Source organism: Terrapene carolina, unplaced genomic scaffold (assembly GCF_002925995.2).
Source record: "Terrapene carolina triunguis isolate 2854851 unplaced genomic scaffold, T_m_triunguis-2.0 Scaffold194, whole genome shotgun sequence".
Lineage (NCBI taxonomy): Eukaryota > Metazoa > Chordata > Testudines > Emydidae > Terrapene > Terrapene triunguis.
The window spans coordinates 83,788-98,938 of record NW_020664545.1 but is presented as its reverse complement, the minus strand read 5'-3'; the positions used below and the strand labels follow the sequence as shown (position 1 = coordinate 98,938).

The following is a 15,151-nucleotide window of genomic DNA, read 5'->3' as shown; positions in this document are numbered from 1 at the left end:
GGGGGAATATGGAGGAGAGGGGGAGGGGAGAGAGGGTGAAGTGGCAAAGCAGGGAAAGGACAGCGAGAGCGGGAGCATGTAAAGGGCCGATGGGTGGGCAGCAGAGGCGACACGTAACTGGCCGCCGCATGGCGCCTGCCTGCTCTCACCAGCCACTGCAGCGCACAGTCAGTGCCGGTCGGAAACAGGATGGGGCCCTGCTGGCTGAGAGCCAACATGCAGTGGGGGCTGTGCTGATGGACCAACAGGGGGAATGGCTGGCCTTGCGCTCTGCAGCTTTGCCCACCATCAGCCTTGCACACACACCACCATTGTTGGCCATTGGACCCCCCCACCCACTCACCGCTGGTGAGCAGGCAGCTGGCGAGCAGGGATCTGGCCAGCAGCAGGAACCGCCAGTACTGATTTGGGGGGGGGTGGGGGTGGGGGGGTGGGAGAAGAAGAGACAGAAAACAGAAAATACGGACAATTTGCCCGTTTTTAAGAAAAAGTCAGGACACTTGCAGGAGGGCTTAACTATGGAACTGTCCCTTTAAAAAAGGAATGTCAGATCACTCTAAACAACCCCCTAACCTCTCCAAGATCATTGTCAGAGGCAAGCTCCGCACAGACCAGGACACACCTACTCAAAGTGGCACCAGACCCTGCCAGAACAACAGGTGCAAAACCTGTGGATCATTGTAGCAGTGGAGATATAGCAACACCCCTTACAATACACCTTTCAAGATCCATGGATCCTACACATGCCTAGACCCATATGTGGTATGCCTCATCCAGTGGACTAAATGTTTCCAACAACTAACTGGGTGAACCAGACAATCACTACGCTCTCAAATAAACTCCCACAGTAAAATGATAAAAAAAAAAAAAAATACCACCCTCTCTCTTGTGGGTGTACACTTTCCACAAAGCGATTACTCTATATCTGACTTATCAGTGCTCATCCTCAAAGGAAACATGCACAACGCTTTCAAAAGACAAGCTGTGACACTCAAGAGTACCTTTCCCAGAACTGAAAAAACTCTTATGTAGCTCAAAAGCTTGTCTCTCTCACCAACAGAAGTTCTCCAATAAAAGATATTACCTCAACCCGCCTTGTCACTCTAATATCATGGGACCATCAGGGCTACAACAACACTGCATACATCCTTGGGAGTCATTCCATGAGAGTAGCATAGAGTTTGTTTTATTCAGAGTGTGAGGATTAGGCAGGAATACAAGGAGTCCCTTTGTTTTTCAAGTTTAGCATGGAAAAGAAGCTCCCTGACGGCTGAAAAAAATCTATTAAGAAGCATAATATAAATGCAGGTACATGAGTATTATTTATAACAGCTTAAGTTACTACCATTATCAATCACTCAATCTGGTGACATGTAAATTATTTCAAATGTAATACTATAATTTGATAGACTAATTAAGACTATTCATACACTGACTTCTGCTTTCATTTTGTGTTTGCATATTTACAGATTATTACAATTCTCATTAAAAAAGAAAGAAAGTTCAAGTAAAATATAAACCCACCAAGAGGTTAACAGATTCTATAACGTCCAGAAACACTTCATTTTTCCTATACTTTATCCCTTCCGACCTCCAGGAAACAGCATTGGTAACAGTGGCAGGTGGGCGTGGCGCTCCAGTTTCCAGTTTGTGGCCTTCTTGAGTGATATACCTTCAGAACCACATAAGTTTTTTTAAAATATGAAAGTTACATTCTGTAAGCTTAGCAATTTGTTTAGTGTCACAAATATTATTATGTCAGCAGCAAACAAAGAAAGTCTGATAATATTTTCTAGGATTTAATTTGAATTAACTAATCTTTTCATGCCAGGTCACGTCAGATCATGTGTTTATGTATCTAATAGGAAACTGTATCAGTCCATCAACAAAGATAGGAAAAGGTTAACAGATTTTTGACAGAAGTGTCCTATTGATTTTTTTTCCAGGATGATAAAAGAAAGGAAAACCTACAAATTGACCCCACATTATAATAACTTTAGTAAAACCTTAAGTCATACAAGTTAACATCTCTATGCTCATAAATATTCCCAAGGCATCTATCACCTGGTATTTAAGAAGAAAAAAAAAAGGGGGATAGCGAATAAGATAGAGAATATCTTATTGCCCTTATATAAATCCATGGTACGCCCACATCTTGAATACTGCATACAGATGTGTTCTCCTCATCTCAAAAAAGATATACTGGCATTAGAAAAAGTTCAGAAAAGGGCAACTAAAATTATTAGGGGTTTGGAATGGGTCCCATATGAGGAGAGATTAAAGAGGCTAGGACTTTTCAGTTTGGAAAAGAGGAGACTAAGGTGGGATATGATAGAGGTATATAAAATCATGAGTGGTGTGGAGAAAGTGAATAAGGAAAAGTTATTTACTTGTTCCCATAAGAACTAGGGGCCGCCAAATTAAATTAATGGGCAGCAGGTTTAAAACAAATAAATGGAAGTTCTTCTTCACACAGCGCACAGTCAACCTGTGGAACTCCTTGCCTGAGGAGGTTGTGAAGGCTAGGACTATAACGGGGTTTAAAAGAGAACTAGATAAATCCATGGAGGTTAAGTCCATTAATGGCTAAGGGTAAGGAATGGTGTCCTTAGCCTCTGTTTGTCAGAGGGTGGAGATGGATGACAGGAGAGAGATCACTTGATCATTACCTGTTAGGTTCACTCCCACTGGGGCACCTGGCATTGGCCACTGTCGATAGATACGATACTGGGCTGGGTGGACCTTGGTCTGACCCAGTATGACCGTTCTTATGTAAGAGCCAGTACACTGATACTTACTCTTGTAAAATTTTACTGTCAGTGGTTTGAGGATAGCCAAAATCCATGAGCTCATCAAGCAATTCATAAATTATAACAAAGTTATCTCGAATGCTCTCTTCTTCCAACTCCTTGAAATATTCTGAAAATACCTGAAATGTTAACGTTAGAAAACTCTGAAGTCTCAAATTAAAGTAAATTTAGTTCACATTACTTCCAACCCTCCATTTCTGAAAATACAAAAAAAATATAAGAATTTTGGTGAGCTATAGTAGAGAATTAAAGTATTTTGTTGAACTTTAAAATCCAAGTTTCCTGACTTTCAAGTGTTTCATTTTTTTCAAACTACAAATTAGAACGAGTTTTTTTATTTTACAACCATAATTGGCCAAGCTCGCAAAGGCTTTATACTCAATTCAATGGCATTTCTGTATGTAACAATAACTTTTGACCAACACATCCAATCAATTTCAAAATTTCAGGGAATGTTCTCGGTACCAATGGTCAGAACCCAAAAAGGGAAAATGGGGGACAAATACAGCCCCATCAGCTCTTTAGCACCTCTGAACTATAGACAATTGCAAAGAATTCATTGATGGCACCATTAACACCTTCACACACAAAGGTACTCCTACTCATCTCTGCTTATACTCCCAGTAGAGACACAAGGTGGGTGAGATTTTTTTTTTATTGGACCAACTATGGATGTAAATATTGTTTAAAAAGTTAACTGTTTAAACGATTCAAGTTCAACTATTTAAACGGGGGCCACTGGGGCCACTATGGCTGGGCGGCGCAGGGCTGCTGGGGCCGCTCTGGCCGGAGGGTTAACCGTTAAGGTGGGTTAACCAGTAAGACTAATGCTTATCGGTTAACCAGTGAACATTTTACATCCCTAGGACCAACTTCTGTTGGTAAGAAGAGCTTTGTTTAAGCTTGAAAGCTTCTCTCTCACCACAGTAATTTGTCCAATAAAAGATATTGCCTCACCCACCTGGTCTTTCTAATATCCTGGGACCAGCACAGCTACAAAACTGTATACTCCCAGTAGCTTAACATGTTGAATGGCTTCTCTCTCTCCTTCTCACAAAAAAAATAGTGGCATGAGAAAGGAGAATGGGAGGCATGAGGGGAATGGGGAGAGTGCACACAGCCATTGGAATGTGGAGAGAGAATGGGGGGACCCTGGTATGGGGAGGAGGGAATGTGGCACACAGAACCCTCAGCATGGGGGGAGGAGATTGAGGGACCCTGCCTGGTATGAAGACAGGGAAGGATAAAGGCAGGCTTACAAAGCCCTTGGATGGGGGGGAGGTGGTAATGAGTGTTCACACAGAGCCCCCTGCTATGGGGGAGAAAAGGCGATCCTACTATGGGGAAGGGAGCATAGAACACCTGCAATGGAGGAAAATGAGGGATGTTAAAATGCATGGAGGGAGGAATGAGGCACACAGAACACCTGGTGTGTGTGTGTACGGGGGAGGGGAGGGAGATTGGAGGATCCTGGTATGGGGGAGAAGGAGGAATATGGGTGCACAGAGCCCCTGACATGGGGGGAGAATGGGGGAATGGGTCACACAGAGCCCAGGCCATAGAGGGGAATGGTGGTGTGCACAGAGCTGATGGTATGGGGGGAACCCTGGTATGAGAGGACAGAGAAGGGGGGCACATGGAGACCCTGGCAGGGAAAAGACTGGCTGGAATTGCAGGGAGCCCCTGAAAAAGAGGGGGATGGAAGAGTGGCACCCAGAGATCTTGTGAGGGGAACAGAGGATTGCAAGGAGCCCCTGGTGTATGCAATATACTCAAGCTACAAAAGCTATGAAGTGTGTGACACACACACACACACACCCCTTCCCCAGTACTATTTTAACATTTGTGTGTGTGGGGATATAACAGTTATTGAAATAAACACTGGGCTTAGCCTCAAAACCTATGCATTGGAAATCTAAACCAACTCAGTCTCAGCTTCTCTTCTTTCAAGCAGTTCCTTACATTTATGCATATCTGTAATCTTTGGCTAAAACACATTGCCCCAGCTCAGAGTGGACTGGGCCCCAAATGCCTATTTTTAAAACTTGCCCACCAAACAGAAGTGCTTTCCTCCAATGTCCATTTAATAGCCACCTCCCTCCCCCATTTTTTTTTTAAACTAGCTGGAGCTTTATACACATGCTACTAACAAAAACGCATGAACACAGCCAGTATTTTATATGGCAAATTAGGGTTGTGGCCCCTGAAAATCAAAACAAACTACAGTGTATGTGGAATATGCCTGCCTATAAATATTCCATCCAGGAAGCATATCTGTCACCCTGGTTAAGGGGAAAAAAAACCATTAACCACAGAGGTTGTAATGTACCATACAGCATCCATTAAGCACCTCCAAGCTCTGCCTTATCCTAGAAGAGTAGTCCCTTCCAGAAGTCACATACTAAGAACATCACTAAAGAAAAAAAACAGTTTTCTTCCCAAATATATGCTTCGGAGCAGTGACTCTCAACCTTTCCAGACTACTATACCCCTTTCAGGAGTCATATTTGTCTTGCATACCCCCAAATTTCACCTCACTTAAAAACTACTTGCGTACAAAATCAGACATAAAAATAAAAAATGTACAGAACACTTACTGAAAAATGGCTCTCTCTCATTTTTACCATATAATTATATGCAGACTTTGCTAGTGCTTTTCATGTAGCTTGTTGTAAAATAAGGCAAATATCTAGATGAATTGATGTAACCCCTGGAAGAGCTCTGCATACCCCCAAGGGTACACATACCCCTGGTTGAAAACCAGTGTTTTGGAGAATACCTTGCTGAAAAGCGATCTTCCTTGCCTGTCAACCTGAGCACAACACCCAGATCTTTGAATTTCTCCACTGGCATTTATCTGCATGCTGCATTGAGTTTAAAATTCTCATCCCCAATCTCATGGCCTTACACACAGCTATCTACAGACAACATTTCAGACATTGTTTTGTCTGCTGAACTTTGGCTCCCTACACTCTAGAATACAAGGCCAGTTTGTTTCTTTTTTCTTTTCCTGACTCTTAACTGCAGTATAGGCTCCCTAGTCCAGCTCATCAAGTCACCATATTACTCAAATACCTCCTAAAAATTGTTTCTTCCACAATGCCCACAAAGCACACAAAAACTCAGTGAAGTCGCCTTTCCTTTGACTTTCACATTTTATCTCTCTCTCTTATATTGTAAGATTCTGTCAGTATCTTTGTTCTGTACAACACAAAATAAATATTAGTGGCTAACACAGAAAGATCTTAACATAACCACCATATAAACGAGATATGCCATTTCTGCACAGCACTATAAAATTAAAATATTTCTACCTCTATATAAAAGATATGTTGAGTTATCTGAACAAAGATTACTTGACCAATTTCATACTCACCTGAACCACCTTGTAAAGAAACGAAAACACCAGAGACACACAAGCATTCTTCTTAGAAGTAGCAACAACTGAAAAAGTATGTTCAGGAACTGGTGTTTAAAGTTACCATTTAAAAAAATATGTATCATTAAATACATTTTCAAAACCCTTTTACTATGTTATTACAGCTGGCCCAAACATTAAGGAAGCAGCAATAACATTCCTCTTTCCAGAGTCCTTCGATACTGAGAATCCTTGGCTTTGTTTTGTCATTTCTGATTGTTTAACTATTGGGAGGTGTGACGTTATTGACAAACTGTGACCATATAGATCATTGTTGCAACCAGGGTCCTATGGATGCACCAGGTCTTGTACAGAGGAGGTCAAGTGGGGTATCTATGGGAAGGCTGTAGTTTGCTGGTTATAATTATGCTGTCTGTATGTGTGTATCATTTTTGTATTCGAAGTTATGAATATTGCCTATGTACTTGTTTGATTCTAAGTAGCCTCAGTGAAGCATTCTTGAGAAAGGACTATTCTCAGTAATTGCCAAATAAAGAAACACTTAACTGACAATGGACTTTGGGAGATGCCAATCCATATCTGAGCTTTCCTGGGAACGTTCAAACTAACATGTAAACAATGGCGTCGGCCTGCAAAAAGCTGAATCGTTCATGGACATGACTTGCCCAGGTGACTGCAAACTCCATCTTGTTGAGGGGATTTTACATAGGAGAACAAATGGGTTTCCACCCACAAGAGAAAGACTACATAAGGCCCTGGAAACCCCTCCATTTTATCTTCAGCTGGCTCAAGAGATAGCCTCTCCACCCCAAAAGATGCCTGAAAGAAACTAGAACAAACGACAGTAACTACGGGGGTGAGAGTGATTGCTGGACCCAGACTAGGAAGGAGTCTAGTCTGTCAAAAAAAAATAATATGGAGATATCCTATCTCCTAGAACTGGAAGGGACCTCAAAAGGATATCAAGTCCAGCCCCCTGCCTTCACTAGCAGGACCAAGTACTGATTTTGCCCCAGATCCTTAAGTGGCCCCCTCAAGGATTGAACTCACAACCTGGGTTTAGCAGGCCAATGCTCAAACCACTGAGCTATCCCTCCCCCCAAGAAACTTATTGGAACATCTCTGAGGGTGAGATTTACCTCCATTTAGTTTCCTACTGTATTAGGTTTAGACTTGCATGATTTGTTTATTTTAGTTGGTAATTTACTTTGTTCTGTCTGTTATGACTTGGAACCACTTAAATCCTACTTTTTATATTTAATAAAATCACTTTTTTACTTATTAATTAACCCAGAGCAAATAATTAATTTTGGGGGACCAAACAGCTGTGCATCTCTCTCTATCAGTGTTATAGAAGGCGAACAATTTATGAGTTTACCCTGTATAAGCTTTATACAGAGTAAACTGGATTTATTTGGGGTTTGCATCCCATTGGGAACTGAGTATCTGGGTGCTAGAGACAGGAGCACTTCTTAAGCTGTTTTCAGTTAAGCCTGCAGCTTTGGGGGATGTAGTTCAGACCTGGGTCTGTGTTTGCAGCAGGCTAGCGTGTCTGGCTCAACAAGACACTGTACTGAAGTTCCAAGCTGCCAGGGAAAATGGGCTCAGAGGTAGTCTCAGCATATCAGGTGGCAGTCCCAAGGCGGTTTCTGTGACCGAACCTGTCACAGCAGGTAAAGACCAAAAATAAAGATTCAGGAAATGCTTATATTAAATTGGCACTTAAACACTCTCGTACACATTATTAGCACAGGGTCTGACATGAAAAGAAGAAGGCCTTTTTTATGTATATACATTTTTTTTTTTTTTTGCATCTTTGTAAATCTCAATCAGTAAAATCATTCTCGTGAGTTTATGTTACTTATTCCCCTATGTTTTCATGTTACTTCCATTCTAGGGATGTAAAAGTTCAACCGGTTAACTGATAAGCTTGATGATTATCAGTTTCTGTTAACGATTAAACTCTGCCAGGGTCCTGGTGGCTGGCCCCACGCCCGGATGCTGGCCATGGGGCCGGCCGCGGGGGGCCCCCACGTAAAACATGGGGGTGCTGCAGCACCCCCTGCACCGCTAGTTTCCTGGTTAAACGTTTAACCGTGTAACCGATAGAATTGTAATCGGTTACTGTTTTTACATGTTATTTACATCCCTATTCCATTCAAGCCCAAATTGTGAAAATCCACCAACGTGCTCATCAGTTTCACTATATTAATAGGTTTACACTTTAAAGCAATGGTCACCAACCGGTCGATCCTAGAGGATCTCCTGGTCGATCGCGCTCTCCGGTGGTGTAGTGGGGCTGCCGCTAAGGCAGGCTCCCTGCCTGCCCCAACCCCATGCTGCTCCTGGAAGTGGCCAGTGCAGCCCCATGGGCAAGGGTCTCCCTCTCCATGCTGCTCCTGCCTGCAAGCACCACCCCCACAGCTCCCACTGGCCGGGAACTGGGACCTGTGGCCAATGGGAGTTGCAGGGGCAGTGCTTGCAGAGAGGGGCAGTGCACAGAACCATTTGCCCTTGCCCCTGGTGCACGGGGGTGCGTTGGCCCCTTCCGGGAGCGGCAGGGGCCGGGGTAGGCAGGGAGCCTGCCTTAACACCAGCCACCAACCAGAAGCTGCCGGAGGTAAGGGCTGCCCAGCGGGAGGCTGCACACTAACCCCCAGCCCTGAGTCCCCTCCCGGAGCTAGTACCCCATACCCCTTCCTGCACCCTGAATCCCCTCCTGCACCCCAAGTGCCAGCCCGAGCCTCCTCCCAGAGCCAGCACCCTATACCCCCTCCTGCCCCCCAACACACTGCTGCAGCCTGGAGCCCCCTCCTGCACCCAAACCCCCCCCCAGAGCCCGCCCCCCCCCCCCCCCCCCCCCAATCCCCTGCCCCAGGCTGAGCCCAGAGCCCCCTCCCACACTAGAATCCCCTCAGCTTCAGCCCAGAGTCCGCACCCCCTCATGAACCCCAACCCCCTACCCCAGCCCAGTGAAAGTGAGTGAAGGTTGGGGAGAGCAAGCGACCGGGGGAGGGAGGGTAATAGATCCTGGGTTTCCCTTACATTCAAAAAGTGATTTGGGGCATAAAAAGGTTGGAGACCGCCGCTTTAAAGGATACGATATAAATTATTGTGTTTAATCCACATAAAACGAACTCCTCCATGAGCTAGAATGGGAGAAAGCATTCCCTCTTCTTCCTTTTCCATAAGAATTGGCATGAAATGCTCCACCTCAGACATATCCACATCTCCACGGTAATTCCGGCAGATGAGGACCTGCAATATACATGCAAAGAAATCTGAATAGGTTTTAAAAACAAATGCTGACGTTACCATCTGAAAACAACACGTATGATCCTTGGGAAGTACTTTTAAGTTACATTAAAAGATACAAGACAAATTTCAACATAAAGTAAAATTTTACTTACATTTTAACAGTTCAGTACTTTACACTTATGCAGTGGAATCCCAAACTGCTTAACTAACTGAATTACAAACTGTACATGGGACTCTTTCATTCACAACTCAAATACAGCTTTTAGAATGACAGCAGCTGTTAAATAGCACATACCAACATCAGAGACAGAAAATATATTGCTTACAGAACAAAATCACAGAAGGAATTTGGATATGCAGAATGTAATTACCCCAAAATGGAATATGGTCAAGAAACCAGAGTTAGCATGCTAATAACATTTGTTAAAGTGTCTTGGTATCTTTTAATTGCCATAAGCAGTTAATATCGTCATTTCACTTACCCCAAAATCTGACCCTTCAGCAGCTGAGTGCCCCTTAAATTGCATGAGTTTTCATTCACTAAAGACTAGGAGAAAAGGGTCCAGGAGGGGAAAGTGGAGGAGGAAGAGAGCGCTCTACTAAAATCAGCATTTCCTGCAACATTGCAGCTGGACGGTCACTGGTCATCCATCCAAGCACCGACAAGGTCTAGCCCAAATAAAGCTTCTAGTTTAACCCAAAGCAGCATTATCGGCACGATGTAACCACAACCTGAGGCGCCACGGCAGGGTGGAGGAAATTGGGGGAGGGGGGAATCCCCATCCTAGGGCCCCAGGACAGACAGGGGGGCACCCAGAGCAAGCTAGAGAGGGAATATTACCCTAGGACAGCGCTGAGGTGAGGAAACAGGGGAAGGCTGGGGAGAGATTAGAGAGATCCCCTCCCGCTCCAGAACCGTTCGGGCCCCTCTACTCCCATGTTTCCTCGGACTCTGAGCCCATTCCCAGACCGGGGCCGCTCCATAGGCTCAGGCCGGGCTCCAGGGAGACGCCTCTCTCAGGAGGGGTTACCCCCGGTTTAGCCCAAGGCCCCGTCCCTCCGACTCCTCACCTTGCCCTTCAGGTCCAGCACGTATACGGCACTGGCAGACATCGCGCCCCCGGGTGCTCGGCGCCTTCCGGCACAGCGCCCCCAGAACCCGCCCCAGATCTCACTTCCGGCCGGAAACTCAGCCGCGGCTGCTTCCGCTCTCCAACCCCCCACCGCCGCCTGAGAAAGCTGCAAGGCTCGGGACCGGCTCGCAGTCACTGCCTGGGCGGAAGGATATGGCGGAGCGCAGGCACGTCAGCGAAATGACAGAGCTGTGGAGCGACCTATAGCGAGGGCGGAGGCGCTTGTCTGAGCCCTTCTAATGGAAACGTTGCGAGCAGCGGAAGTGATTGAGGGATCAGACTCATCCGAGCCCTTCTGGCCCTCGCTTTCTTCTCTAGTCTATAGTTCCGGTAACCACAGAGGTAGGGTGACCAGCTGTCCGGATTTTATCGGGACAGTCCCAATTTTGGGGTCTTTTTCTTATATAGGCTCCTATTACCCCCCAGCCCGTGTCCCGATTTTTCACACTTGCTCTCTGGTCACCCTACACAGAGGAGAGGAAAGTGAGTAATGGTGGAATGAGCATAGTGGTGCATCAGCCTGACCGGAACCATAGAGAGCTGATGGAACAGACTGGCAGGACAGCGCTGTGGTGGGCAGGGCCTCGCATCAGGAACAGGCTGGTGTCTTGCTGCTTCCCAGGAGGGCCACAGCGCCCCAGGCCTAGACCTGCACTTCCCACGTTGTGGCATAAGCCGTTTTAGGGGAGGAAGCAGGTGTTCCTGCCACCCCATATCCTTTGAGTGGCACACACTGACCCACAGATGAACCTAGGTCAGCTCTGCTTTTGTTCACCACTGTTCATTAGAGTGCTTTTATCTACTTTTTCTTTTTAACCTCTCTAACCTTCACCCTTTTGTCCTGTCTGTATCAATTAGTGAATTCTCCTTCTTTCTTTGACAGGGTTACTGGCCTAGTTAATGTGAGGAAGCAGCAGATATGGTATTTCTTGATTTTAGCAAGACTTTTGCCACAGTCCCACATGACATTGCCATAAGCAAACTAGGGAAATGCTATTTAGATGAAATTACTATAAGGTGGGTGCATAACAAGTTGAAAGACCATACTCAAAGCATAGTTAGGTTCACTCCCTCTGGGGCACCTATCAGACAGGAATCTGGGCTGGATGGACCTTTGGTCTGACCCAGTATGGCCGTTCTTATGTTCTAACTCCCAAGATTAATATTAATTGAGCAATATTTTAATTGTTTTCATAATTAAATATGTTAAGATTTTAACCAAGAATGGCACTTAGTGTTCTTCCAAAACAGAATGAGGGACTAAAGAACTGTAAATATGAATCAGTTCAGCAGGGTGAGGCTGATAACTGCCACTGTACCATCTAGGTGCCACCATTCCCCTTGCATATGTAATCCAATCACAGAAAAAAGGTTGTAAATAAGCATTTCTCATTTGTAGTTCTAGGTCTATAGTTATTTTGAAGAATTACAAGCAGTTTAAGAAGGGTTTTAGGATGCAACAAGGAAATATTTAAGAGTAATTCTAGATGTAGACAAACGACATAATCCCTTGAATTCATAAATGAAGTTTATTATGTAGGACACTGTCAAAGTTCTCCTTTCAAAGGAAAAAAGAGAAGAGGTATCTACCAGATAATGTTAGAACAATACACTAGATAAATTTCTCCAATAAGCATGAACTACCTTTGGCCCTGATCCTGCAGAGAGCTCTGCAAAGGATCCATATCCTTGCACCTGAGTGGAGGCTCAGGGCCTTTACTAGTAGTTCAAGAAGATGGCTGTGCTATGAACATAGTTTTAAATGAACAATGAAAAAGTGTCAGGATGCAAGTGTTTATATAACGTTAATAAAATATCCAACTTGGAGAGCAGAGATTTGCGCAGTCATTTCCTTTGAATAAAAAGCCTACTCAGAATCCAAAACTGTGGAAGGGAAGACATTCACTTAGTCCAGCTAACTTTGGGAATGTCATAATGTTCAGTCAGAGCATCCAAGTGTCTGTTGAAATCCTAGGAGGGGAAAAAAAAAAGGTATTTTAAGATATATATTACTGACATACCTGACCTTGCTATTTCCTCCACCATGTTTATACTTGGCAATTCCAGATCAAACCATTAGCAGAACTGATATAGTATACTGTCTGCCAGTACCAGATAAAAACATAAGAGCAGCCATACTGGGTCAGACCAATGGTCCATCTAGCACAGTATTCTGTCTTCCAACAGTGGCCAATGCCAGGTGCTTTAGAGGGAATGAACAGATGGCTTCAGAGAAAGGGGCAAGAAACCCCACAATGGACAGTTATGGAATAGAATGCCCAGAAAGAAAGTTTCTACCTAATTTCCCATCAAGTGGTTGGCTTTTGACCTTGTATCATTTAAGAAATCCTTATAGGTGGCTAATCCTTTATTGGATCCTGGTAAAAACTCTTGACTTCAATAAGTTGTGGTTGTGAGCTACACAGATTAATTTTCTTTTATCAGTTGTAAATCTGTTGCCTTTCAATTTCATTCACTATTCCTCTTCTCCTGTATGTAAAGAGCTTACATAGAAATAACACATTTATCTTTCTATACCACCTATTTTATATACCTCACTAATATCCTTGTCTTCTTTCCAAAACAAGGACAGTCCTAATCCTCCATTTTTCTCTTCATATACAAGTCTCTTAATGCCTCTATTTCTGCTGCTTGTCTCTAGCGCAGGGGTGGGCAAACTATGGCCCGCGTCCACCCCGAAAAACCTTTTAATCTGACCCTTGAGCTCCATTGCCCCGCTTCAGCGCTCCAGCCGGGGTTGGGGGCTTGCCCCGCTCTGCCCGCCCAGTGCTCCCGCGTGTTCAGGACCAGTCTGACAGGCGTGAGGGCACACGTTACTCCGGCTGCACAACCCAAACGCGCCATCAGAGCCTGGAATGTGCAAGCCCATGTGCCTGCTACTTGTTGGCTTAGGTAAGTGCTCAGTGGTGGTTTTCAAAGCTGTGGGCTGTTGGGACCTATGTGGGAGAAGATTTCTGAGAGCAGGAGGCTGGTGAATCTCAATGAGTTCCAATGACTGGAAGCTGACGCCCGACAAATTCAGGCTAGAGAGAAAGGGCATGGAAAGGTGGTAAATTTGGTTTACTTATCAGAATACGTTGTTATGATGGTATATTTATAATAGTAAGTAAGGTTTTATGTTTATTTCCACTAAAATGTATCTTTAACAATTCAGAAAGATTCAAATAAACTTGATTTAATAATTTTGTGAGCATTCATGGCCCACCATATAATTTCCATACCCAGATGTGGCCCTCAAGCCAAAAAGTTTGCCCAACCCTGCTCTAGAGCCTCTTCTACATCTGCTATGTATTTTGAGATAGGATGACAGGGTGACAAGAACTGAACACAGTATTTCAGGTGAAGATGTGCCACTAGTTTCTATATTTCCAATCATTCACTTTATATATACCAACACAGATTACTTTCCCCCCTTACTTAATAGTTAATTTAGAACCCAGCAATGGGTACCATATGCATTACACCTTGCATTTGTCAATATTGAATTCCATAGCCCATTGTACTGCCCATTCACCTAGTTTATTAGGTCCTTATGAAATTCTTCAGTCTTCTCTAGATTTGAAGAACCTAAAGCACTGTATCATCTTCAAGTTTTACCATCTCACTGTGCTCCCAAGCTAGGGGGTCTGTTTACAAAGCAGGTTGCTGTATTTTGTACCAGTTTAAGTTTCTGGGTCAATGTAACGTGCAGGCCTGTACAGAGGACACTGCAGTAGTCAAATCTTCAGGAAACTAAATAAAGTCCATATCTGAAAAAACAGTAGTAGTCTTTGGGCCAAAGATGAGGAGTTGCCACAGCTGGGAAGAGGCACCTCTCCCCCAGCCCGGCCAGAGCTGCTGCAGCAAGAGAGGCCTGGGGGAGTCCTCTGTCCCCAGGGCAGCCTGCACCCCAAACCCATCATCCTCAGCCCCACCCCAGAGCCCTCACCCCAGCCCTGAGCCCCCTCCTGCACCCAAAACCCCTCATCCCCAGCCCCACCCCCACCACACATCACCTCCATATTGGTGCACATAACAAAATTGATTCCACACATGAATGTAAAAAATTAGAGGGAACATTGCTTACTTCAACTCTTTGTTTATGAGTTTTGGAGGCTTTCTTCAGTATTCTTTCCATTTGCTAAAAATTGAACATAGAAACACAGTGCTGTGATACTTCATTTTTCGCATGCGTGAACATAACACACCGAGTCTGCATTTCACAACTTAGATTTGACCTTCGCCTTGGGGCAAACTACAAAAATATCCTTTAGGCAAGTTTAAAGTAAAATCAAGTTGCACTTAGGCCAAACACACCTCAGCCATTACTCTCCCACTCCCTGCCCGCCCCCCAGCACTGCTCAGAAGGAGCTGGCCCCATACCCTTTTCTCTTGCATCTTCTCATAGGCAAGCTGTGCAGGGGTCCGCTTGTCCAGAGCCCGCTTCTTCTCCTCCTCTTGCTTCTTACTGCTCACGATCTGCTCCAGGATTTTGCTTTTGTCCTTAGCCGCCTTCTTCTTCCTGGAGCAAAACAGACCAGGCAGCTTCAGAGAAGAGGCCAAGGGAGCCC

At 44.6% G+C, this 15,151-nt stretch overlaps 2 protein-coding genes across 2 annotated transcripts in view; both read right to left on the bottom strand.

Annotated features, from left to right (window-relative positions):
• The window catches only part of AP1M1 (adaptor related protein complex 1 subunit mu 1), a 29,250-nt gene extending 18,626 nt beyond the window's left edge, over positions 1–10,624 (bottom strand). The window contains exons 1-5 of the mRNA XM_024194272.2: positions 10,519–10,624; positions 9,291–9,447; positions 6,187–6,254; positions 2,799–2,929; positions 1,525–1,672 (exon numbers count right to left, since the gene is read on the bottom strand). Of these exons, the coding sequence (XP_024050040.1) occupies positions 1,525–1,672; positions 2,799–2,929; positions 6,187–6,254; positions 9,291–9,447; positions 10,519–10,560 (546 nt within the window). The 5' untranslated portion in view covers positions 10,561–10,624. The remainder of the gene's footprint in view (positions 1–1,524; positions 1,673–2,798; positions 2,930–6,186; positions 6,255–9,290; positions 9,448–10,518) is intronic.
• A 1,471-nt stretch (positions 10,625–12,095) lies between these two features.
• The window catches only part of FAM32A (family with sequence similarity 32 member A), a 3,222-nt gene continuing 166 nt past the window's right edge, over positions 12,096–15,151 (bottom strand). Inside the window, exons 2-4 of the mRNA XM_026654956.2 lie at positions 14,964–15,102; positions 14,668–14,721; positions 12,096–12,551 (exon numbers count right to left, since the gene is read on the bottom strand). Of these exons, the coding sequence (XP_026510741.1) occupies positions 12,483–12,551; positions 14,668–14,721; positions 14,964–15,102 (262 nt within the window). The 3' untranslated portion in view covers positions 12,096–12,482. The remainder of the gene's footprint in view (positions 12,552–14,667; positions 14,722–14,963; positions 15,103–15,151) is intronic.